This window comes from Melospiza georgiana, chromosome 7 (genome assembly GCF_028018845.1).
Source record: "Melospiza georgiana isolate bMelGeo1 chromosome 7, bMelGeo1.pri, whole genome shotgun sequence".
In the NCBI taxonomy this organism is placed as follows: domain Eukaryota; kingdom Metazoa; phylum Chordata; class Aves; order Passeriformes; family Passerellidae; genus Melospiza; species Melospiza georgiana.
This window is the reverse complement of record NC_080436.1, coordinates 33,756,523-33,780,379: the sequence shown is the minus strand read 5'-3', so window position 1 is coordinate 33,780,379 and position 23,857 is coordinate 33,756,523. Positions and strand designations below refer to the sequence as shown.

The 23,857-nt window shown below is 38.4% G+C and overlaps 1 protein-coding gene across 1 annotated transcript in view; it reads left to right on the top strand.

Moving 5' to 3' along the window:
- Positions 1-23,857, top strand: part of NCKAP5 (NCK associated protein 5) — a 368,935-nt gene that overhangs the window by 245,257 nt on the left and 99,821 nt on the right. Inside the window, exon 7 of the mRNA XM_058028292.1 lies at positions 7,607-7,756. Coding sequence (XP_057884275.1) covers positions 7,607-7,756 — 150 coding nt within the window. The remainder of the gene's footprint in view (positions 1-7,606; positions 7,757-23,857) is intronic.

Genomic DNA, 23,857 nt, shown 5'->3' with positions numbered 1-23,857 from the left:
TAATTTTAGTTGCATCTATTTTTTTTCATATTGTATTTTGTTTGCTCATTGATGATTTGGTTTGTGTTTTTTTCAGGCCTGGGTTATTGTGTTTAATTGAATTCCCATTAAGAAATAAAGAAATTTTTTTAAAGTTGCATATTTAAAAAATGTATTCATATCACAGAAATATCGCTGATTACTCCTGTACTGAGAGTCCTGCAGGACACACTTATTTCACCTTAGAGTTAGCATATGTCTTTTACACATCTCAGGTTTTGCTAAATGAAATTGGTTATAAAGCATATCAGAAGATACTGTGAATTTTCAAAGGGTATATTTAGGAAAAAGAGGCCGTGTTGAGGGAGAAAGAGGTGCAAGGTGACGCTGGAAAGCAAATTTAAACTTGTTGGAATGTTAAGTCTGTAGTGCTTGGAGCAATTTCTGCCTTTTTTCAGTTTGTGCAGTAAGACTGAGCTATTTGTGCATAGCTTGAGGCTGCTATTTTAATGAAAGTACAAATAAACCCTCATCTACAGCTTTTATTTTCATCAACAATCTAGAAATTCTTATTTTATGGTGCTCACAGTGAATGGTGTTGAGCACTAGGAGGTCTGCACTGGAAACAGCGCTGAAAAGACATCATCCGAGAATGCATCAAGTCTGTGGAATGGTCTGGCAAGGAAAAGCATTCACAATTTATAAATACACTGTTGTGGTTTGACTGCAGCTGGCAACCAAGCCCCACAGCCCAGAAAAAAAAATTCAAAACCCCAGAAGAAAAAAAAAAAACAACCCAAAACCCCCAAACCCCAGAAGAAAATCAGGAGGGTAAAAGTGAGACAGCTCTAATTATCTGCATGAAAAATCATTGTGTGTATTCCCTTACGGCACTTTTATGACAGTTGCGCTTTACGGCACTTTTACGACACTTGTGCTTTACGGCAGTTTTGCACCAGTCGCGCTTTACGGCACCGCCCCTTTTACGACAGTTACACTTCATGACAGTTTTACGACAGTCGCGCTTTACGGCACCGGCAGTTTTACGACAGTCGCGCTTTACGGCACTTTTTTACTATACTTGCGCTTTACGGCTGGTTTACGACAGTCATGCTTTAAGGCACTGCCCCTTTTATGACAGTCGCGCTTTATGGCACTTTTACGACAGTTTTAAGGCAGTCGCGCTTTACGGCACCGTTCCTTTTACGGCAGTTGTGCTTTAAGGCAGTTTTGCAACAGTCGTGCTTTATGACAGTCTCGATATACGGTACTTCTACGACACTCGCGCTTTTACAACACTTTTACGACAGTTGCGCTTTACGGCACCGGCAGTTTTACGACAGTCGCGCTTTACGGCACTTCTACGACAGTCACGCGTTACGGCACTTTTTACGACACTCGTGCTTTATGCAACTTTTTATGACAGTCACGCTTTACGGCAGTTTTGCGACAGTCGCGCTTTGCGGCACACTTACGGCAGCCGCGCTTTACGGCACCGCCCCTTTTACGACAGTCGCATTTACGGCATCGCCCCTTTTACGACAGTCGCGCTTTACGGCACTTTTACGACAGTCACGCTTTACAGCACCGCCCCTTTTATGGCAGTCGCGCTTTATGGCACTTTTATGACAGTTGCGCTTTACGGCAAGCCTCCCGGCCTTCACACATCAGCCTCATCTTCCACAGTTCCCCCAACTTCCCTCAAAGCCCTCCTCTGGCTCTTGTGCCACCCCTGCTACTCACTTCAATCGTCTTTCCCCACACATGGGCCTGATTCACTCCTTTCCTTCCTGTCCCAGAAAATGGTAATTTTTGCTTGATCTCTAGTGGCCTCGGGAGCACACCTGTGCCAGGGTGTAAAGAGTCCTCTGAACTATGCTCACATATTGAAATCCCAAGCACACTGAATCCAAGCCAGCGGAAAAGGGAAACACTCTTCAAAATCTATGTTGAGCAGCATATGCCCAGGTTATCTGTGTTGAGTTTCCTTTTAAAATTTTAAAATAGATAATCACTTTCATTCATCCTCAACAGTCATCAGTATCATCTCAGATAAGCAAAATGGGAAGGATGTTAATTAACATAATACATGCAGTTGAGCCTTTGTTTGCCAAGAGACATGAATTACCTTATCTAGCTAGAAGAAGAAGGAACAGCTTCTTAGAAATGTTCTTTTTTTGCCTGCTCATAACTTTGCTAATCAATTTAACGGAAGCTTTTCATTTTGAGAAGGACCCAGGAAAAAAGGAGCTCCTGGACACTGCTCTGCCACTGCTCATGGGTTGGGAAAATAATAGTTTAGTAATGGAAATGTTAAAACAACAACAACAAATTGTAATGGAAAGGGAGATAGCAGAGGGAAATAAACCCCAAGAAAGAGAAGTGATGCAAATGTAAGCAGCTGCTCGCTCCCTGGTGTCCAGCAGCCCCTGGGCAGTGTACCCCTGCCCTGTATGGCTGAGCAGGATGCTCCATATGCTCTGGGACATCCCTTGGGCCACCTGGGCTCAGCTGTCCCTGCTGTGTCCCCTCCCAGCTCCCTGTCCCCCCCAGCCCCTCGCTGATGGGGTGAGGAGCACAAAAGCTCCTGGGTCCGTGTAACGTAGGCACTGCTCAGCAGGAATGGAATATCTTGGTGTTGTCAACACTGTTTGCAGCACAAATCCAAAGCACACAGCAGCTACTGTGAGAAAAGAGAGCTGTAGCCCAGCCAAAAGCGGTGCAAACACAAACAATTCCGTGTGTGGATTGTAAATTGCAGTTTGGGTTTGGAGGGAGATCTGCCTTGATTGTAGAAAGTGTTAGAGTGTGTGGTGTAGTGTATTCAGATCACCACATTCACTAAAACCTAAGATAACTGCTCAGTAAATATCTTATTTACAAGGTCCTGTGGAAGCTCTGGGCACACCACAGAAAGCACCAAAGTGTTTTGAGGTGTTATCAGCATAGTTTGGGTTCCACATAGACTGGATTCTTGGATGCCTGTTACCACTGCCTCTCTATAAGAATAGTTAATATCTACATTGTGAATATTTTTGGGTTTTTTCCTCAGTTAAGTGGTTTTCTGCAATCATAAGCACTATTTAATTATATATCTTACATATATTTTATTCTTGGTTGATTAATGTGTGATTAAAGTGTGGTTTTAGAAAATTGCAGGCATGACTATCAGAAGAATTTGAATTTGCTACCATTGTAAAGCCTTTGTCTCTAATAAATTTCAGAGTTGAAGAATTAAAAGGAATTCAGAAAAGAAGATCCCACTCAGGCATCACAATCTGACACCCAAAATTGAAATAGAGATATTTTGTGTCTGAGGGATCCTTACTGAATTGCATCTGAAAAACTTCACTTCTCTAAAGAACCTGTGCTTAGCACATGAAAATGATCTTTAGCTTCTACAAGCAAAGATGTCATTTCTAATTATTGCTTATCACTTTCCAGACAAGCAGTTCATGTCATCCAATATTCTCTGGGAAAATCAGCATTTCAAAAATGTTGATCTTTTTTAATTCAAGTTTGGTTCAATCAGATTTTGTCATGTGTGCTTGTTTATAATCAGTGCTCTAGATCCCAGATCCAGTTATATCAGTATTAGATTATGCTATCTTGTATTATTATAGCCACTTGTCCAGTGCCTAATCATAGTTTTCACCATAAAAAAGAAATTCTAGAATAATCTTTGCCAGCTACTTTTTTTTCTTTGTGTCTTCTGATGTTAACTCTTCTTGGTTTGAAATTTTATAGCTGCAAATTGAAATATTTTTACATGAGCTCTCTTTTTTTTCCCCTCCTTTTCCGTGTGTGCATTTGTGTAGTATTATTCCTAGAAAGCATCTTAGAAAGAAGAAAGGGCTGATGGTACTACCAAAAAAACTTCTAAAGTAACATAATTTCTGAAATAATAGTTAAGAAATAGCTAACTAAATATCCCTTCAATACTTCTCTTCCTTGAAAAGGTGACAGTTCTCAGAGGAAAGACATCCCAATGAGTAATTGTTAGGGTTAGCAGCCTTTTGCCTTTCTTGGGATGAAGAAAGAGGTAATTTCTGAAACAGGCACTTTGTTCTCTTATCTTCTGAAAGCTTCTCTATGATCTTTTCCATCACTGCAGTTACTCCCTGTTTATCAACAGTGAAAACACTTTCTTGTTCAATATTCTGAAAGGTAGATGGAAGAGAGAAGAGAGAAAATTGGCTTTACATTCCACAGTTTCCAGTAAATTATCATTTGCCATTTCAGGTGTATTTCCTGCTGTCTTAATTTATTGTTCTTACTTTATTTATTAGTGGAAAGAGGGAATATTATACTGCTCTCTCCTAGTTCAGCTAACTGAAATCCAGCTTTCTGATAAGTCTCAGTCAGTCCACTGCATTGTCCAGCCTCATAGATCAATGTCTTTAGTGATTTATATCTTTCCATTGATCCTGGATCATGGTTGCCGTTCCTGGGTTGCAGGGACTGTTTCCATCCCTTGTTTTCCATGGGCCCCATGGTGTTTCATCAAAGGGTTCATCATCACTGGACTGCTTGTTTGATTTATGGGGCAAACTGAAAACTTAGGAATAATGGTCAGGGCAGGATGTAATTCATGATTTGCAAAATGCTGTTGGTTTCAGAAGAGCAGTGGCAGTTTAAACCAGCCTGAGAAGCTTACACAATGTGGGACTCCATTGTAAGCTTCTCATTAATTTCTGTGGGAAAGGGTCTACAGTGAGCAGCATACTCCTAGTTTCTGTAAGATTTGAATTTTTAATATTTTTATTTTCTCTTTGTTGACACAGAGCATTAGAGACGTAGATGAGCCTTTACTGCAGAATTCTCATCAGGCTTTTGTGTTTGCATCCTCTCATGGTACAAGCATGTATCTTAAACTCATTGGTCTGGGGAGACCCAGAGTGGAATTAAAGCTTTTTCTTCCTCTCTTTTTTTTCGTTTTCTTTTTTTTTTAAGCTGTTTTACTTCCAGAACACCATTTCCAACTGTTACCTTTTCCCAGAAATTAAACTGCACTGATCAGCAGGACAGCACTTACTCTGCCCTTTCTGGGCTTTGCACCTGGGGAGGATTTTGTTATTCACTTTGAACACAGCCTGCCTGTGACCGTGCAGTATGTGAGGCATGAGCAGGGACTGCTCAGGAGTGGCAAAATATGCTCTTTATTTGAGATAACACCAGAAGTGTAGGAATTCAGGGAAAAAAGGAGTAAGCTGCTTTACCCCATTGTTTGCTGCCTTCTGCATGCTCACTCCAGAGCCCTCTGTAGGATTTGTCCAGCATCCCCCAGGAGATGCACATTTCCTCCCCCAGCACTCAGCTCCTTTGATACTAACAGATTTTGCACACCCAAGAGGTTTCTGTCATTCCAAAAGCCTTTGTCACTTTAGGGATTTGACTTTTAGCACAAAAGGTGCTTTCCAAATCCCTGCTTGCTTTCTGGAGTGCAGATTTTCCACTCAGCCCTCACTGGACATCACCCAGGTGGAACTGGTGAATGTGATGGGGCAGTCCCTCAGCAAATGGCATGTCTAAGCACAGTTTCTAAGGTTGGAAGATTTTCCTCTGTTCTGCACCTTTTCCATGGCTGGAATGCTGGAACTCATTTATTATTGCTTAGTAGCAACTACTTTGGAACTATGGGAGCTGTACTTCAGCACTCAGAGCAGTATCATGAGGTAGTCAAATGCACATCAGAGTAAAACAGGATGTGTGTTCTGATTATGCCACTAGTGTGCAAAGTTCATCTAATTTTGTAATTAGAAGATGAATAGATTACTTTTTTTTGTGGCTGGGATTTACTCTATGAGAAGCTGCATTACTCCACTTTCTGTAATGAAGTGTCATAACCTGTGCTTTCTTCTACTTGTCCTTTGAAATTGCTGCCCTGAGTTTGTGCAGCAAAGGTGACCCTGTGCATATGTTTATGTTTTCTTACTATTGTTAGCCACATCTAATTCATGTCACATCCCATCCTAAAAATAATAGTTTGTATTTGAATTGCATCAGAGATATACCTTTGTCATTTCTTTCCCCTGAGTTCATTGAGGTGTTTTATCTCAATGCACTCCTTTGGGCAACTTGAAGCAAAAATGGTTTAATGGCTCTTTTACAGATACTTGATTGTTGCATCAGTGAGTAGCAAGAACAAAAAAACAAAGCCCAAGTACAATATTTATGTTTCCTTTGTGATCAGGGTAGCAGTAATGTTGGAAACCTGATGGAATAGCTCTTTGACATCTGTGTTTTGGGGCTCAGAATGAGATATTGGCTTCATGGTTTGTGTAAGGGTGTTTATTAATTAAGCCCATAGCATATAAAACTAATTCTTGATTAAAGTTTTAACATAGTAATAGTCAATTTCTAAGCTAGTTAATATTTTAAAAAGACATTGTTGTGAATGTGATCCAGAATGCTGATTTTTAATTCAGCTACCTATGTGGGGTTTAGTAAAGACAATGCCTTGCTATTAACTCTCGAACAGTTGTATTTGCACATTATTCGAGCAGGATCAGTTCTTCATGAAGATGCACACTTCTGTGCTTAGACAGATTGCATTTTGTATAGTATTTATGGGGAAAGCATCTCAAATCTGGGGTAACTCAAAGATCATGAATGTCTGAGCTTTTGTACATAATTATCAGAAAAGCACACAAAGACTAGATGCTCATTGAAGGAATTCTCCAGATTTGTTCTGACACCCAGTATTTAATGTGGATTTACCTCACATTTTCCATTCTCAAGCTGCTCATGAGTTGTCAGACTGCATCTGCTCATGCAGGTAGAGAAGGTGGTTTGCAAGGTAGAGCCAGTCCTTCCTGTGCTGTGCTTTGATGATGGGTCACTCTCAACATCTGTGGAGCTCTCTTTTTTCCCCTTATGCTTGCATTGTAATTTTGGGCAGTGTTTTACATTGCCTGCTTCTAGTCTTGGTGTTTCTTTCTCTGTCTCACTCTCTGTGTGGACAGAGAGCTTGGAGAGATAATTATTGGAGATAGCAGGGTTCACTGTTCAATCCCATGATTTCTACAGAGCTCTGGTAAAACTCAGCAGCCTCTCAGCAGCTGGTACCAGCTCAGGCTGACTGACTGGAAACAGACTGGGGCACTACTGAAAGTTTTGTTGTCAGTCTCATTCTCTCCAGTTATATGCTAGAGCAGATCTTAAATCAGTATTCATCTGGTAGCAGCTTGATTCTCAGCCCATTATTTAATAATTCAATATTAGCTCTAGATGAAGAGAGGTGAAAGACATTAAGTGTGAACATATGTTAGCTTTCCCTCAATAAACTGCTTTATCTCTCAGTGGCAAAAAGCTGCCGCTGAAAGCTGGTATGTTCAGTGTTCATTGCAACTTTTAAAGAAGAAAATGGAGGTTATTGAAGAAATGACAAGTTCTGAGTTTTAAAAATCTGAAGTGGAAGTAGCAGTGAAGTTGTGCATACACTTGCAGAATTGGCATAGCATGTGTCACAGAGCCTTCGTGACTCCACTTATTTAGCACTTTAATCATGTCACTAGCAACTTCCTCTGTCTTTTTTTCATTCATATACAAGGGAGGATTGGAGGTATTTGCATAGTTAACTTCATTTGCACCTGTGAGTAATGACATTTTTAAAAAATCATTGCAGGAAAAGCTGTCAGAAGACAGTAGGAGATGTAAAGAAGGCATGGAAAAAATTCACACACGGGCAGATGAAGATTCAAGAAGTGAAAGCAGCAGCACTGAGGAGGAAAAGGAAAAAACAAAATTGCTCTTGGAGCGTTTGAAAGCTCTGGAGGTAAGAAGCACAAGAGTTTCACACATAAAAGACCACCCTTCCCCCTGCCTCATTCAGTTATTGGCACTGAATCACCCTGTGGTATTAATCTAATCTTTCACAGTTCACCTGATTTCATGTTATGGGGTATTTTTTTCACAATTCATTTACCAAGGGTGAACAGGAAGCTTAGAACCACTAAAAGGATCCCTCTCTAATGCTGAGCATCACATACCTTTAAAAGGAATTTAATACATTATTTTAATTCCTTTGAGACCATTTAATAAGAAAAATTGCTTTTACTCGTTTTGTTTCAATTATTAATATTGCAAGACTAATATAGGTGGTTTAACAACTGTCATAAAACTAGTTTTGCTCCAGTGTAGTTTATTGCTCAATTTTTAATTGCTGGACTGCTTGCCTGGGAGAGCTCAGGCCTTTTTACTGCCAGGCTGTGGAAAATCTATTTCCTTGTAGACCTCATGGAGAATTGCACACTCTACATTTTGAGTGCATTTCTGGAAAATTAGGATCTGCAAAATAGTGCAGCTTGTGGTAGCTTCTAACTAGAGGAGAAGTTTGAAAGTTTGAAAGTTTTCTAAGGCAGCCATGGAAATGGTGCAGGTAAAACTTTGACCACAATATACATGAAATTATTTTGTGCTCCTTGAGAGAAACATGAATTTCAATGTCTATGAAAAAATAAGACTGCATATTTAAATCTAATTTTTAACTACTACAAAGTGCATTTTTCACCTTTCTAGTGTTTTCTCCTTTCTCTTCTGTTCAAGCATTTATGCAGCATTTTAGGTATGGGTAACTGAATGCCTTAGAATGATCTGAGTGATATCTTGCCTGTGTAAGGTGTTGGTTGACAATAGATTTGTCACTATCCCTATACATTTTTGTTTAAGTGTAAAGGCCCTTTTACATGATAATTTTTGGGTTGTACTCTGATAGATTAAGGCTCTGGGTTTTTGTTCTTTAGGACTTTTTTAAAAGTAAAATATAAACAGTTACAACCAGTCCTGTTTAGATCTAAATACAGGATCTGAAATCTCACAGGTGTAGGCAGTTTCTTTAATTTTACTTCAAAGGCTTAGACTGTTTGTAAAATAAACACATGTAATATTAAATAACTCTAATTTTGCCCTGGGGATAAAAACCACATGCTACTAAGTGGTAAAGACAGTAAAACTCTAAAAATAGTGCACAGTTTAATAAGTGTTGCTTTATCTGTTGATGGAGAATGACTGTAGGTTCCTTGTGGTCTTTTATTTCCAAAACATGCATGATTTCTGTTTGCTTTGCCTCATTCTTAACCAGTCTGCATGACATTTGCAGTTCTTTATGTCCTCATTGGTAGGGAGGCGTTCAGCAATGTCACAGCCCTTATCAGTTGTGGCAAATTGATACAGAATGCAGCACTAAGGACAGGCAGGACCTGGTTGAGGAAGGGCAGGGAGACCTCTGCTCACTGGTGTCACTGCTGTGCAGTGCCTTGCTCAAGACCACATTAGAGAATGCCAGCGCTCCAGGGGTTAATCCACACATGGAGTGTAAGGAGCTATCAAAGCAGAAAGATGAGCTCCAGGGTCAACATTAATTGTGATCCAATATAATCAAAACAAAGTGCTGTTAACTGTGTGTTGTTTAACATTATTTATCTTTGCTGTATTTTTCTCTTGAAGAATATAAATTGTAGTGTCAAAGACTCTAGGGTTTATTAATTAAGAGACTTTTTTAAAAGTTGTATGCAATTAGCTGCTCTAATTCTTTACTATTTTACGACTAATTATTCTAAATATTTTATTAGTCTATCTAGAAAGGAGCAAAAAATTACTGTTTGTTAGTTTTTTGTGCTGTGGGTGTCAGGATCTTTAATCTTACTTTACATTATTAGATGTTACAGAATTAATGAAATCAGAAGGGCTAATAAAGTGCTTACTAGAATTGGATCTCCATCTGTCCTCTCGAGTCTGAACACTGCCTATAAACAGAAGCTGTTAAAAGTAATAGTCAGAGTGTGTCACCTAATCCGTTAATGCCTATTAATATAATTTTATTAATATAATTTCATCACTGGTAAGAAAGCTTTTGATGTCCCTTCTTATTTGTTTGTTTGTTCCTCAACTGTAGCACATGACAAGCTGGTCTGTTGGGGCATTGTAGAATTATTTCATCCTCTTCCTCCTCAGCTGTGTTCACTGGCCTGTGGCTTGGCACACATAATATAAATTTGCATTTATACACATGCATATAAATATATTTGACAGTGCACATCTAAGGAAAAGTGAAGTTTTTATTCTGTAGAAGTTTACATCCAGCAGGTATTTTTTTGTTCTGGTTAATACCTTCTCTTGGCTGTTCACATAAAAAGTTGAGTAAATCTGAGCTAATTTTCCAGTGAATGAAGTACCAAAAGAGAAAGGCTCAGGGATAAATGGTAGCTATGCATGCACAATATAACAGATGATTTAGTTTCTTTTGTTTGGAATGTCTGTATGGGAAAATAATTCCTGTTCCATACATAGAGCAAATTGTTTCTGCCCTTCCTGGGTTACTGACCTTGTAGATGTGAGGTACATGGTGGTTTCCTTCAGGAGTTTCTGTGGATGGGAAAAAACCTGTAGTCATCCTGGTCAGCTGCATCTGGAGCAGGAAATCTGAGAATAAGGAAAGGGACAAGGCTTCATTTTCACAGGAAACTTTATTCAAATAGCTTCCATATCATGGGAGTTGTGTTTAAAATGTCTCCTTTTTTGCTGTCAGTTGTATGGCCAAATAAATTTCAGTAATACCTTTTATGTTTTATTAACTGCTGCTTATCCTAGAAATTTTCTCACAGAACAGTACAAATCAGAATAATAAAGTATCTTTGTAGCCAGCCCAAGTGAAAGCTATCATATACTTTGATAAGAGTTATCTGCACATATTCTCCCATTGCTCCTTTTGCCTATAATTTTTTTTGCATCCTTTATCATTTACAGCAAATTCTATTTCCACTTTACTGACTGATAAATACCATAAGTTTCTAATCAAATGGAACAGATGACAAATAAAAAATGGTTCACACCATCTTGTGTCCCATTTTACATAGTTGAAATTAATTGTGATTTCCTGGATATCAAAATTCCTTTATGCCTTCAGCATTTTTAGTTGGCTGCTCTTGAAATGCCATTTAATTTACTTCAGTAGTTATGATCAAATGCCTTCTAGCTCTTACAAAGAAAAAAACCCATTCTCTGATATCTTCTCTGTGTATCTGGAGTGCTGCAAAAAATGAAATATTAATGAAATATGGTTAATAACATATGAACTCCGTGGTGGAATTTCCTTTTTTAAATTCTGCTTTCATCACCAGAAGAATTGCATTTTTTTTTTAATTGTAGCCAGAAATATGCAAAAAGTATAATTTCTTCTGGACATGCATCAACCCCCATAGAGCAGTTCCAGATTTTTTCACCATTTTCAATTACAGTAAAATAAAATAATATTATATTTCCAAAGTCACATATATACAAGTTAGAGATTTTTCACAAAGCCTTAATTTGCTCTCCTGGGTATGTTAGGTGTTATATGGATTTTCATTTCAAGATTGTCTACTATTTCTTTTTTCCAGCAAGAACAATTTACACATTTACAGTCCACAGAGGGAAGCTTTAAGAATATTCTGTATTAGACAAACAGTGTCTGTAAAGGCTCTAAGAGCGTCCCAAAGCTTTGTTATCCAATATGGAGCTGTGGGTTCTCTGCCCCAATTTAGCCTCAAATGACTGAAATACAAGCACCAAGCACCTGCATAATTGCAAGTGATTTAAACTGATCTACAGCATTAATGTCAGTCTTAATCTAAACATGTCTGTAAAAGCTATAGTTACTTTGATTTTAAAAATTTAATCAGTGATAAATACTGTGTCAGCTTTGAAGGCTTATTAAGGTCTGTCATTTGCACAGACATTTATGCAGGGAGGGTAATTCAGTATGAATTAGCTACGTCTGACTCTGAAATGTTCCAGCTCTTTTGAACGTCCTTCTCTGCAAATGCAGCAGTGCAGCTTGCTTAGAAAGATTTGCTTTTGGCTGCTCATGAAGTGACTGGGACAGAGCTAACACCTTGTTAAAACCACAGTATTTGCATTCAAAATTAAATAAACATGGGCAACAAAGAGGAGGTTCCCTGGTTTGCTAAGTGTCTGCTTCCCCAGCTGCAATGGGCACGGGTTCTTTTGGCCTCAGAAATACTGACTGAGGGCTGCTCCCAACCTTGCATTTTTCAGCAAAGCACAGGGGTAGCATTGGATTGTAACCTTGGAGTTATTGAATGAAAAGCCTAATTCATGTGTGAAAATCTCATTGCTTGCGGGTGAGTGAGACTCAATGGAGGTTTCAGTAAACCAGGCTGCAGTGGAAGCAGTATCTGCTGGGGTACAGTCATCAAACCACTCCAATTTTAATTAAAGAATTTTGCCCTCTTACCCCTTGCAGTTCATCACAGAAAGATGTGTTTTGTTTTAATAAATGGAGCTTTGGGAGAAAATTCACTCAGGATAATAAGCTAAGTGTTCAAATATATTAGAGGAGTCATTTCCCTTTTATCATCACCATTAAACAAATGAGGAAGTATGTCAAGTATTTCCGATATTATGTTTTTACTACTCTGCAGAGGAAGAAAGACATGATAGGAATGAACTATGAACTATAAAATAGAAATATGAGAAGGGTTCATAATTCCTCTGGGTGGATGGAGAAGATAACTTTGAATGGGATGCTACTGGTTTTTATTTTGCTCATTATTTTCTCTTCTTTATTTTTATTTCAATTATTTTCCATGTACTGGAGGGTAAAATGGTAAGAAAACTAATAATTATTTTCTTTTCCATGGAAAGAAGCACACCATATGCAGAGGCAGAGAGTCTGAGTTTCTGAAAATATCTGTGAGACTTCTTGTTTATTGAAAGTCAGCTGATTCACTGGTGTATAGGAAATGTGAATCACTTGACTTAGATGCATAGAAAAATCCTGGAACTTTGGAATATTTTGTAGCAACATTCTAAAAATTTTGTAGCAACCTGTCTTGTTCCAGCCGATGTGTTTAATCTGATTCATCCAGAAGCTCTTCTTAGCCCAATGCTTTGGCCATCCACACAACTAGATCCATTATGCTGATTTGTCTCTGAAGACCAACCTACTTAATTCTAATTATTGGATGATTTTACTTTTAAATCTTTTCAGTAGGAGACTTCTTTAATTTGTTTTCTGAACTGTTCCTAAGAACTCTTTTGTTTTTTATGGCAAGGGATCAGACAATGAGACAGGGAAAGTCTTATTTCCAGCCTTACACAGTGGTGAATCAGCACAGAATTGCATCACTGCTTTCAAAACCAGCCCAGTTTATTCCAGCTCTGTCCAGATAACACTATTGGCAAGCTGTTTCAGCTTTCCAATAACTGAGGAAATTTTAAATTAAAACTGAACAGATACCATCCAGCTGAATGTTTTCTATAACCTGATGATGCTTGAGCTCATCTGCTGTAGGTCCTCAGTGGCTCAGCTGGTCTTTGGGAAGCAAATTTCATGGCTGCTACCTGTTTCTCCTTGCCTTTGTGCCCTGGGCTGCTTTCCTCCTGCTGTCTGTCCTCCCCTGCTCTGGCTGGAGTCCTCAAAGTCTCATCCCAGCTTTTGTTTGTTCCCCTCCTGCCAGTTCACATCTCCCACCGTGGCTTTTCCAGCCACCCCACCGGGGTGTGAGGCTCCACAGCTGGCACAGAGTTATCTCTTGGGATGTTAGTGGAAATAATATCCTCATGTGGATAAGGATTAATAGAAACCTCTCCTGGGCAGACAGTTCAATTCAGTTAGAATGTGGTGAGTATTTAGGAGAAGAGGATGTATTTCCTGCAGACATGTAAAATATTTATCTTTCTATTTTTCTCTCTCCTTTTATTTTTTTTCCCCCAAGCCAGTTGAAATTCATGGCAATTTCTCTTTTGGCATAGAAAAATCAAGATGATCTAGTAGGGATATGAATTTACAACTGGGGTGTTGAAAATAGCTCAGCCCACTGGATGTAAGAAGAGCGGTTCAGATTTTCTCTGTCATTGCTGTAACCATTTCCTGCCATCATTAGAGACAGATTTCTGATCCACTGTTCACCAAACAGCTCCATCTCCTGAAATGGGAGAGTGCCTGGATAAAAATTACTGTACGTTAAGCCATTGTCTCCCTGGTGCAAGAGAAGGCCATGCTTATCTGCATTTTTCTCACTATTCAGTTCAGCAAAAGCTTAAAATATTTTCTAAAATCAAAGAAAATGTGGTGCCTCCGATAATTTAAGTCTGAGTTACAAACAGTATTGTTTTCTTTTCTGATTGAGTCTAAGGGAAAATAAAAGAATATGGAGTTGCATCTCCTATGACCAACCATGGCAGTGGTTCAGAAGTTGAATGTTTTGGGTCACAACATGCAGAGCTTCTGAGGGTTTAGCACATATTGAAAAGGTAAAAGCTTCCAGATCAACTCTGTTTTGTACTCTGACATACCCACAAATCAGTAATATATTGAAATAAGCTAATTCAACCAAGTGCTCAACAGAGTATGCTTCAACTCTCATTTCTGTTCTGCTGTGTCTCAGACCAGCATTTAATTGTTTTAAGCTTGTCATCGTGTCATACCCCATCAACTACCTGTGAATTTTGCTGCATATCAGGATTTTTCTCCTTTAGCCTGCTGATGCAGTAAACAGGTTTTAATGAAAGTTACTTCCCAGCTTCAGTGCTCATCACGCCCATCAGTGCATCCCAGTGAGGTACATGGCACGTGGGAAAGGAGTAACTTGTGCTGTTCCTGATTTCTTCCTTTTCAAGGCAGAATGATATAAAATGCTCTTTTCCAGGACAGTGAATCCAACATCTTGCAGGGGGGAGAAAATGCAATATATGCATATGTCTTATATGCAATTTTTAAAATTTGCATATTTTAATAATTTAGTCAGGGTGCTGTTTAGACTATCCTGTAGTTCACCTACAGTGGTGATTTTTTTTCTTAAGTTTTGGTGCATGCAGTTGTAGAAATTATAGGTATCCTGTAGAATCCTCAAGACAATATATTGAGATCTGGAAATTTTATTGAAAAAAATGAGATCATAGATAAGCATGTAATGTTCATTTTACCACAGCCAAATGAAATTACATTTATTTTCTGTAAAAAGCAGGTAATAAATTAATTGTTTTCTGGGATTTTCTGAGTTCCAGTCCAATGGCACTTTTCTTACAGCCGTGTACCACACAGAAAGCTCTGTGGTACTTAGCTGGCTGACATAACAGCAGTCTTTCAATAGTTCAGAGTATTGAGTGTGGCCACAAGAATAATGATTTGATGCCAGAAGGTCTGAGGAATAGATGCAGTCAGTGAAGAAAAGGTAAGTCACAGAAGTCAGGGAAAATCATCTCGGTTTTATTAAACCTGTCAGATTTTCTCTATTGTAATGAATGTTAACTGTATTATGCACATAGTCCTTGTTAAGTTGCAGTGAAGGGATCTGCTATTTCTGTCTGCCTTTTATAATCTAATGATAGTTTTTCAGTACCCTTCTCTCCAAGTGTGGTGCCTTCTCGCAGATAATCAGCATTTACTGTAACTTACCTTTTTCAGCAATCAGGCACGTGCTACAATTGAGAATCCACTCTCCCCGTGGAATGGAATGAGATTTTCCAGCACTGTGCTATAGATCTAGGTGCCTGTGTTTATCTCCACACATCCATCATTGCAGAGAGTGAGACTCAGTAATTTTTTTAAATACTTTCTCTGAGCTGTGCATGGGCCTGGCTCTCCACAAACCCTTTCTGTGAGCGTGCTCATTACTCACAGTGGCACTTGTTTCAGAGGAAAGCTTCTATGTGACAGCGTTTTTTAGAATCACACCCTGTATTTTTAATTTACATACTAATGCATGCAATTTGGCTGACAGTAATGACAGTTCTACAGTACATAAACTAAATAAATAGTTGGTAATTTCAAGCTAACATTATTTTTAAAATCCCAGTATTTTGGGGGTGTTCTCCCCTGGCTGCACAGGAAATCCCAATTAATTTACCTCAGCTGTTTGAGCTGAATCCCTGACAACTCTTTACTTACAACATAGTAAAATAATTTATCTTTTAATTTCTCTTTACTATCCTTGAAAATTCTTGAACAGTATTGACATCTCATGGTGATTCACTTTTTCTTAATTTGATAGTGGTTTCTTTTTTGCTCATCTTGTAGAAATACGGCATTGGAGATTACAGAAGGGATTCTGGGCAGGTATATTTACACTCATACACTGGAATTAGGGGTACTGTGCTGAATTCTAGTCTGTAGGGGTTGGCTTCTGTGTTGGGAAATGCTTAACTACACATGTGAAATCTGTATGATTAACATATTCTTGAAATCCAATATTCACTGGCTTTATTATGCAGCTAATTTGATAGTCCACAGCAGAAAATACCCAAACGATTATTTTTAAGTCTGCTTAATCTGTCATGGTGAAAAGCACAGATTTTAAGATTAGTTATAAACATATAGAGAGGATAGATAAATCAAATGTGGAATAGTCTGACATTGGTCCATTATGCATGAAAGTAATTTTTGCTGATGGTTCTGATTATCACTAAGTGTTAAATTTCAGTATAGAGTCAGAAAAGCTGCACATGGAGCCTCATGTGTGTGGATGTGGATAGCTACATGCACATTTTAGTGTACATTGTCTGTTTCAGAAGCTATTAAATGTCAAGGAGAGTTTTGTTTATTTATAAACACAATCTTCTTTTTTCCTGGTTTGCTTTTGGTTTTTTATTATATTTTTTCACAAATAATAAAATATTATATCACTCCTCCCAGTTAAGTTGCCTTTCCCATATGGGGTCACATTCTCCCTTTTTTTTCACCTTATGCTGAGCACCATTCCTGTGCTTCCCACATGGCAAAACCAGGTCTGTGTCCCTGCTCTGCCCTTCAGCAATGTGCATTTCTCACCTGCCCACGTGGAAGGGAAGGTGATCCTCCCTCCCCGACCCCTGGGCCCATGGTTCCTGTGCAGGTGGGGATGTGCTCACCGTGCCTGGCCGGGCTCCCCAGCTCCATCTGGGATCTACAGGCACATAATGCCATCTAGAGGGCACAGCCTCTTCCCTTCCCTCTGGAATACCTGGGATCCCTGCTGGCCTTCCTCCATCACCTGGTGACAGTGCTCTTCATCGTTGTGATTCATGGTTTTTCTATTCCTCTTCTGGGTATGTGTACTCAGACATGGCCAATACTTGGAAGTTATTTAGAAGTGCTCAATTGGTGATTACAGCTGTTTCCCTTTAATAAGCCTGCAGGTTACTTTCTTGTCTTCAGTCAAATGATCTGTTTCTCCAGAAAAACCTTTCTGATTTTGTGTTCTGGGTCTTAACATTTAAGTTCTTCAGGAAAAAGTTATTTTAAATAGAGGAAGAAAGTAAGACCTGACCTTTTTCATTCAGCATTTTATTAAACTCTAAGGACTTACACAATTGGCTACTTTGCCAGACAAAATCCTCTGTAAAGTTATTGCAGCAACAGTTTCAGATCAGCTGAGAAATGGGTGTGAGGGTCTCAGCACTATGCGAGACTGCTGTGTTTAAACAGGAGTTAAAGAATTTTCTTCTATCACATCTGTCCTGCTGCAAGACTTGGTTAACATTTCTCTTCGCAGTTAATGGTAATCTGGAAATGAGTGGAGGCTTCTCAGCATTGAGGTCATGGGGCTGAAACAGCTGAAGTTTCTCCTTAATTGCCTCCAATAGCTCCTCCTTTTTCATCTTTTGAACCTTACAATGAGTTTGCTCATTCAGACCTTAGATGTGTCAGAGAAAAGTCTCTTGCACCCTCCTTGGTAATTTCCTCCAGTCCTATTTGATGTCATTATACTTCAGCTGCTGTTACCAATAATGACCATTATAATATCCTTTTTATTAAGTAACAATGAGTGTGCTTTCTGTACTTAAGTCTGATCTGTATCTCATAAAAAGGATTTTGTAACACATTGTAGTGTCTCCCCAGTGCTGTGCAGAGATTACTGTTACACACATACATGCATAAATTTGATTCAATTAAGGTAGGAGGTGTGAAACAGAGAAAAAGGCTCCGTTGCAAGCTTTATAAACAGCATCTTCTTTTTATATAATGCCCTGCCATGCAAAGTAGTTCAGGTAGCAGAAGCAGTGTAATTGCATGGAACAGCTTTCATTTGAGCTAATTAACTCTTCCTGAGAGCCAGAGTATTGGCCCCAGCAGAACAATGCAGGAGCAGCCTGAGCCAGCTTTAGCAGATCTTTGCAGGGTTGACATAACTTCATTTTTAAGGAAACAGTTTTCCTCTTGGCTCCTCTTGCTGTGGCACAATATAGGTTTTTTCCATTCCAGTGATGGTTGTCTTTTTACTCTTTTTCTCAAATATTTTGTCCTTTGTAGTGATCCCACGGTAACTATTCAAAATTTTACCCATTTAGATGAATAAAAATAGGTATTAGTTCATTGTAAAAAAAGAACTTTGCTAGTATTAGGCTAAACCGGTATTTTTCACAAAGACATTCAATAGAAATAAGAGATGAGAATTGCTTCTCCTTTTTGAGCAAGTGATTTGCCTCGCTGGTGACATCTGCCAGGCAGGAATATTTCCCAATTGCAGGCCAATCTGACAGAGCAGTAATGTGATCAGTTCTAGGTATATCTGACATTGCATAGTATTTCATACATTGATTTATTTTTTTTTCTTTTCTCTGCATTTTCCCTTTAGGCCAATTGATTAATCACTGAACCTGCTCTTGAACAGGAGCTTGGAATAAGATAACAGCAACATTTCCTCATCTTTGATACTAATGTTATTTGGCTATCAAATTTAGACAAGTGAAGGTGGGTGCAGTTCCAGTGGCTGCACTTGAGCCGTGTTTAATTATGTGTGGTGTGAATTTGGCTCATTCTGCAGATCAGGGCTGCTGCTGCTGCTGCTGCTGCTGGTGTGTTTTTCTCACCTGAGCTTCTTACTGGGACACCCCTGAACCCCATCACCTTTGACATGAAGTGTGTGCCATATGAAACTGCCATTTTCAGACAAAATTTGGTTTTTTTAAGGACTTTTGGTTTGCCACATCCTTTAAAAGTTGTGGTCTAAGGCATTTCTTGGACCTCCCAGAATGTACTTTGCCAACAAATGCAAGTACAAAGAACAAAATCTGAGACAACTTTTATATGCTGAAGTGCAAGGTTAAGTTAATAATTGAGAAAGAGTTTAATATAACACAGTGGCACTTAATAATATATAATTACAATGGAATTTGATTCCATATAGCTGGCTTGAATGTATATATTTCTGTACAGATTTTTATTTTCTGTTTTCATAATGTACAAAGCTATAAAAATATCCAAGTAGAAAAACTGTGCTCTGGCACATCTCCCTTGTGTGCAGGAAAAAGTTCCCAACAGGCTTCTCTTTTATTTTGATATTTTGGGCTACATTTTTGTCCTAGCAGTCAAATTCCTTAGGGCTTCCCTATTAATATTGGAAGATATCCTGTTATAATTGTGTGTGCCTTGGGAGCGGTGTAACAGAAGCAGATCCACAGACTTGTGCTGTGTATGTTTTGGGGAGTCACTCAAGAGAAACCCATCCATTGGATCCAAGGCCACACCATGGTGTGAGCTGTAGCCTGGTCAGTGTGAGGATCAGAAAAATCATGGAGATGAGGACACCCACAGCTCATCCAAATATCTGATGTGAGGACACTCACAGCTCATCAACAAATATCTGGTGTTGAATAAATATCTAAGGCTCTCCGTCCTTATACAAGCCAGAAAGCCAGTGTGGATGGGCCTGATGTCAGCCAGCTCAGTAGGAGACTTTTCCTATAAACTAGTTAGGGTCACAATCTGATGCTATCACATCACAAAATTTCCAAGAAGTCCTTGTCCCATCTTCTCTAAGTGAGCTTAGTCTGCATAGGGCAGAAGAGAAACCCAACCCAATGAATAATAAAAACCAATAAAAACCCTGCACTCTGCTGAATCTTTTAAAAGACAGAATTTGAGACCTGAGCTGTTGTTCTTCTGGGCCAAATACAGCTACTCTTCAAATCCACTTTAAAAGATTAAAAATGAAATTAATCAGAACCTTCAATTTAACAAATGTCAGTGCAGAAGCCACATGTTGCTGTGTGGGGCAAGGGGCATTGCCCAGTTCTTGCTGTGTGCCTGTAAGAACAAAAGAGAAAAACGTTCAGAACTCTCAGGAGAAACAGGGTGATGTTTGCAAACAGAGTTTCATTTCAGCTAGCAAGAAATGAGGAGTAATTTTGTGATTCAGTTATTAGGAGCTGGCTAGTGGCTACAAAACAATTGCTGCAGGTTTTGTGGCATTTGCTGCTCTCCACAGCACAGCACCAGTGCCTGTCCTGCCCCACTTGGCTTCGCAGCTCCTTAGCTGGGAGGGACAGGAATAACTGGAGCCATCAAGAGAAGTTCATTCTGAAATACCTGGGGAGGTTGACTTATGGGTGTGATGGAGAGAGTGGAATTGCAGGAACATTGCCTTCAGGAACAACTCAGTGCTCCCATGTAGTTAAAACAGAAAAACTTGTTATAAATTTATGTGGGGAGCTGTGAAACTGGCGACATTAATAGCTTATTGTGGTGGAGAGCTTTTAACTTGAAGTTTTTAAAGGAACAAAGTAAAATAATTCAGCATAGGAGGAGGAAAGGAATATATTTTATTATGTTTAAAAATACTTTGTGGCAGTATCAGTTACATCATCACATAATTTATATATATATTGCATAGTACAACTAAGAAAAGCCATTATTTTTCTCGGAATTCAAATTAAAAGAAGCTCAAGGGACATTTTTTAAAATGGAAAACCAATTGTGTATTTTATTTTATTTTTTCCATTTCAGAAAAACTCATACATGTTTCTTTGGAAAAAGAAAAAAAAATTAAAAATATTTTCTCACTTGCATAGCAGAGAACTGGTATGAATTTCCCATCACTCAACCAGTGAATGTGACATTCAAGCAAATGGAAGCAGTGTTTTCCAGACTGTCAGTTTAAATAATTTTATTTTATAATTTCATGATGTTTGAACTAAATGAAGGAACTTAGGATAAATAATTAGGAAAAAACATTTCTTGATAAATATTCAACATTCGCTTTCTCTGAAGTCAGAGCAAAGCATCTGTTGTTTTACCTTCCAGTGAGATCCAAAATAATTGGGTGTGGGATACATTTGTCTTGTAGGTTATGCATTAAATGAGGGGACAAAAAGCAGGGAGGCAGTAAAGTCTGAATATTTTGTTTCTGTCATCAGCTCCCATGAGCAAACTCAGTTGTAATTTCATTGGGGGAGTGGAATGAGTGAGTGGGGAGGAGGTTGGTGTTGCTGTCCCTTGAAGATGGTGCCAAATTGAGCTCCAGATTTTTACTGTTTACTATAATTTAATAGCAGCCCTTCAGTTCAGGTGCATTGAGCAGCCTGGAAGCACCAGTTCAGGCATTAAAGCAATTTTTTTCGCACTGACCTGTGAAATTATATTTTATTTTCAGTCCAATGTTATTAGAAAAAAAAAAACATAGAAAAGCTACTTTAGAGGAGAAGAGCTGCTCTTGATAGATAGAATTTCTAGAAATTAAAAAAAAATCCTGAATATACTTTATGTAATCCTTGTCTTGCTGATACTAAATTTCAAGGTTTTCTACCTGTGAAGGCAGTTTGTCCCCTGGTCTTTTTTGTTTTCATATCCACCTCCAAGTGCCAAGAATGAGCAGTAGTATTTCCATATTTTCTCTGAACGTCTCAGAGACAAGAGGAGGAAAAGAAGAAGTGTTTCTGCTGGGATGAAGTGGCCCAAATATTAATTTTCATACACAGATCCGAAATGCCCTATTCTTTTCAACCTCCCCATTAGATGAACCTTGAAGCTTTGTGTGCTACTCAGGTGTGGATAATGAAATCACAGCAAGTACAAAACTGTCACAGTGTCAGTGAGCTCATGGTCGAAATTGCCCAGCTTTGAAGGATAACTCATTTACAGTACATTCTGGAGTGCTCTCTCTTATTGCTTGAAAAGCTGTCTTAAAATACATTAATTTTCTTCAAGATCTGAAAGGTTTTTTTAAAAAATGAAAAATAAAAACTACCTTTTGAATACTTTTTTATAAGTTGTTGCCATATGTATAATTTCAGAAGGATTCAAACCCAAAATTTAGCTATTGGTTTCAGTGTCACTCCTAAATTTGATAAGTCTTCTCCAAAATATTTCCTTGCAGAGCAAAGCAAATATTTTCTTTGAAAATGACTGCACCAACAGTTTTTTATTGAGCTTCAGCACTGGGTTAACAGGTAGTCAATGATTTTCAACTAATCTTTAATAATTTCAAAAAATTACTATTCCAAAGAGTCAGAATTTTGCTTGACAAGAAACATGCAAATGCAACTGACCAAATCTGATATGATTGGCTCCTATAAGAGTTTTTAATGCAAAGATATTTAGGTATGTATCACATACAAGTTGATACTAAACACAAAATGCCATTTTGGGTTAATCAAGTCCTCACCACTTCCCTTTAACTGTCTGTGTTAATTGTAAGAATTTTAGTTTGACTTAGAATTTCAGGATCTCAGACCTTTTTTCATGGACCAGGGATTTTTTTTGCTTTGATAGAAGAAGTAACTGCCTGTGAATATTACATGGGGAAGCACAGTAAGTCTGTCAGAGTGAAATGCACTCAGTTCTTAAGGAGAGCAATTCCAAAAGGGAACAAATCACTTAAAAAAAGAAGGGAAAAGAAGGGAATGGGGATCTTGGTGCGGCTTTTGGGTCTCCATGCTTGTACTTCTGTGCTTTATCAAGTGCACATGTGTTATATAGACCATGTCTTTAGGAAATACATTTGTGTGCTGGCCATCTCTGTTTCTTCAGATCTCTTTTACTCCTCATGCTCAAAAAATGTTTTATATGGGATCATTTGGAAGAATTTTTTGGGAGAAAAAAAGGCATCCTTCATAATTTTAACCCATTTGCACAAAGGCCTGTATTGATAGTGCTTTGCCAGTGGAAATGTTGAGAGTCTATTATTATCTCAGTAAATACTGGTAGAATTTGCTGCTTTCTACCATTTGCATGCAGGTAAACATACAACTCTATTATTGATATATCTGTTAGCAGTAGCCTAGGTGATTATTTGCCTGAAGATAAGCCTGTGCTTATAATGCAGTCTGGTTTGCTAGATCTATTCCCAACCTTCTTAAAATGTCAACTCCAAACATTTCTGGGGTGTCAGAAGGGAAAATGTTGAGGGTTTTTAAGGCTTGTCATTCTTAGTTACTTTAGAGTTAACCAAAAGGATAAAAAGACAAATATTGCCATTCTTGAACCAGTTAAAAATGTTCAGCCCCAGATTCTGGGGAAAAAAAAAAAAAAAAAAAAAAAAAGAAAGAAAAAAAAAAAAAGAAAACCAAAAAAGCAAAAACCAGGTTTTTCACAGAGGAATTCCCAGGAATATGAGTTTATGAGTTTTGCTTTAGTCAGTTTTAGAACACATTCTCACCAGCAGTGTATGAATTTCATTTGGTTCTGGTTTGTTGGATTTGAATCCTGAAGTTTGTACATTTTTCCAATATAAGTAAATTTGGAGGAATAAATTCCAGTTGCACTCCTCTCTCCAAAGGGAGGCTTCCTTATTTAGGCTGGACACCCATTGTTTCATCTGGTGAGAGCTGGGAAATGCTCAGCAGACAGGAAAAGCTTTCTGTGGTTATGAGCCCCATCCAGGACTGTGGGTGGGAGCCTCTCCCTGCAAACTGCTAAAAATCTGAATAAATGAGCAAGTTCTGTGTTCTGATCTTTGACAGCGTGAAATCAACACACATTTAAAAACTGTTACATAATTTCTGCTGTAAGTTCATGTTTAAATACATGAATCTGCTCATCAATAATTGGTGAGGCATCATAGGAGGCTGCACAGACCTTGGACTGCTTTTTGTTCACAACATTTAAACCCAAGAGGTTTCTGTAACCTTAAGTGGTTCTTTTCCTGACGTTGAATAAATAGATTTTGATTTCTAGCAT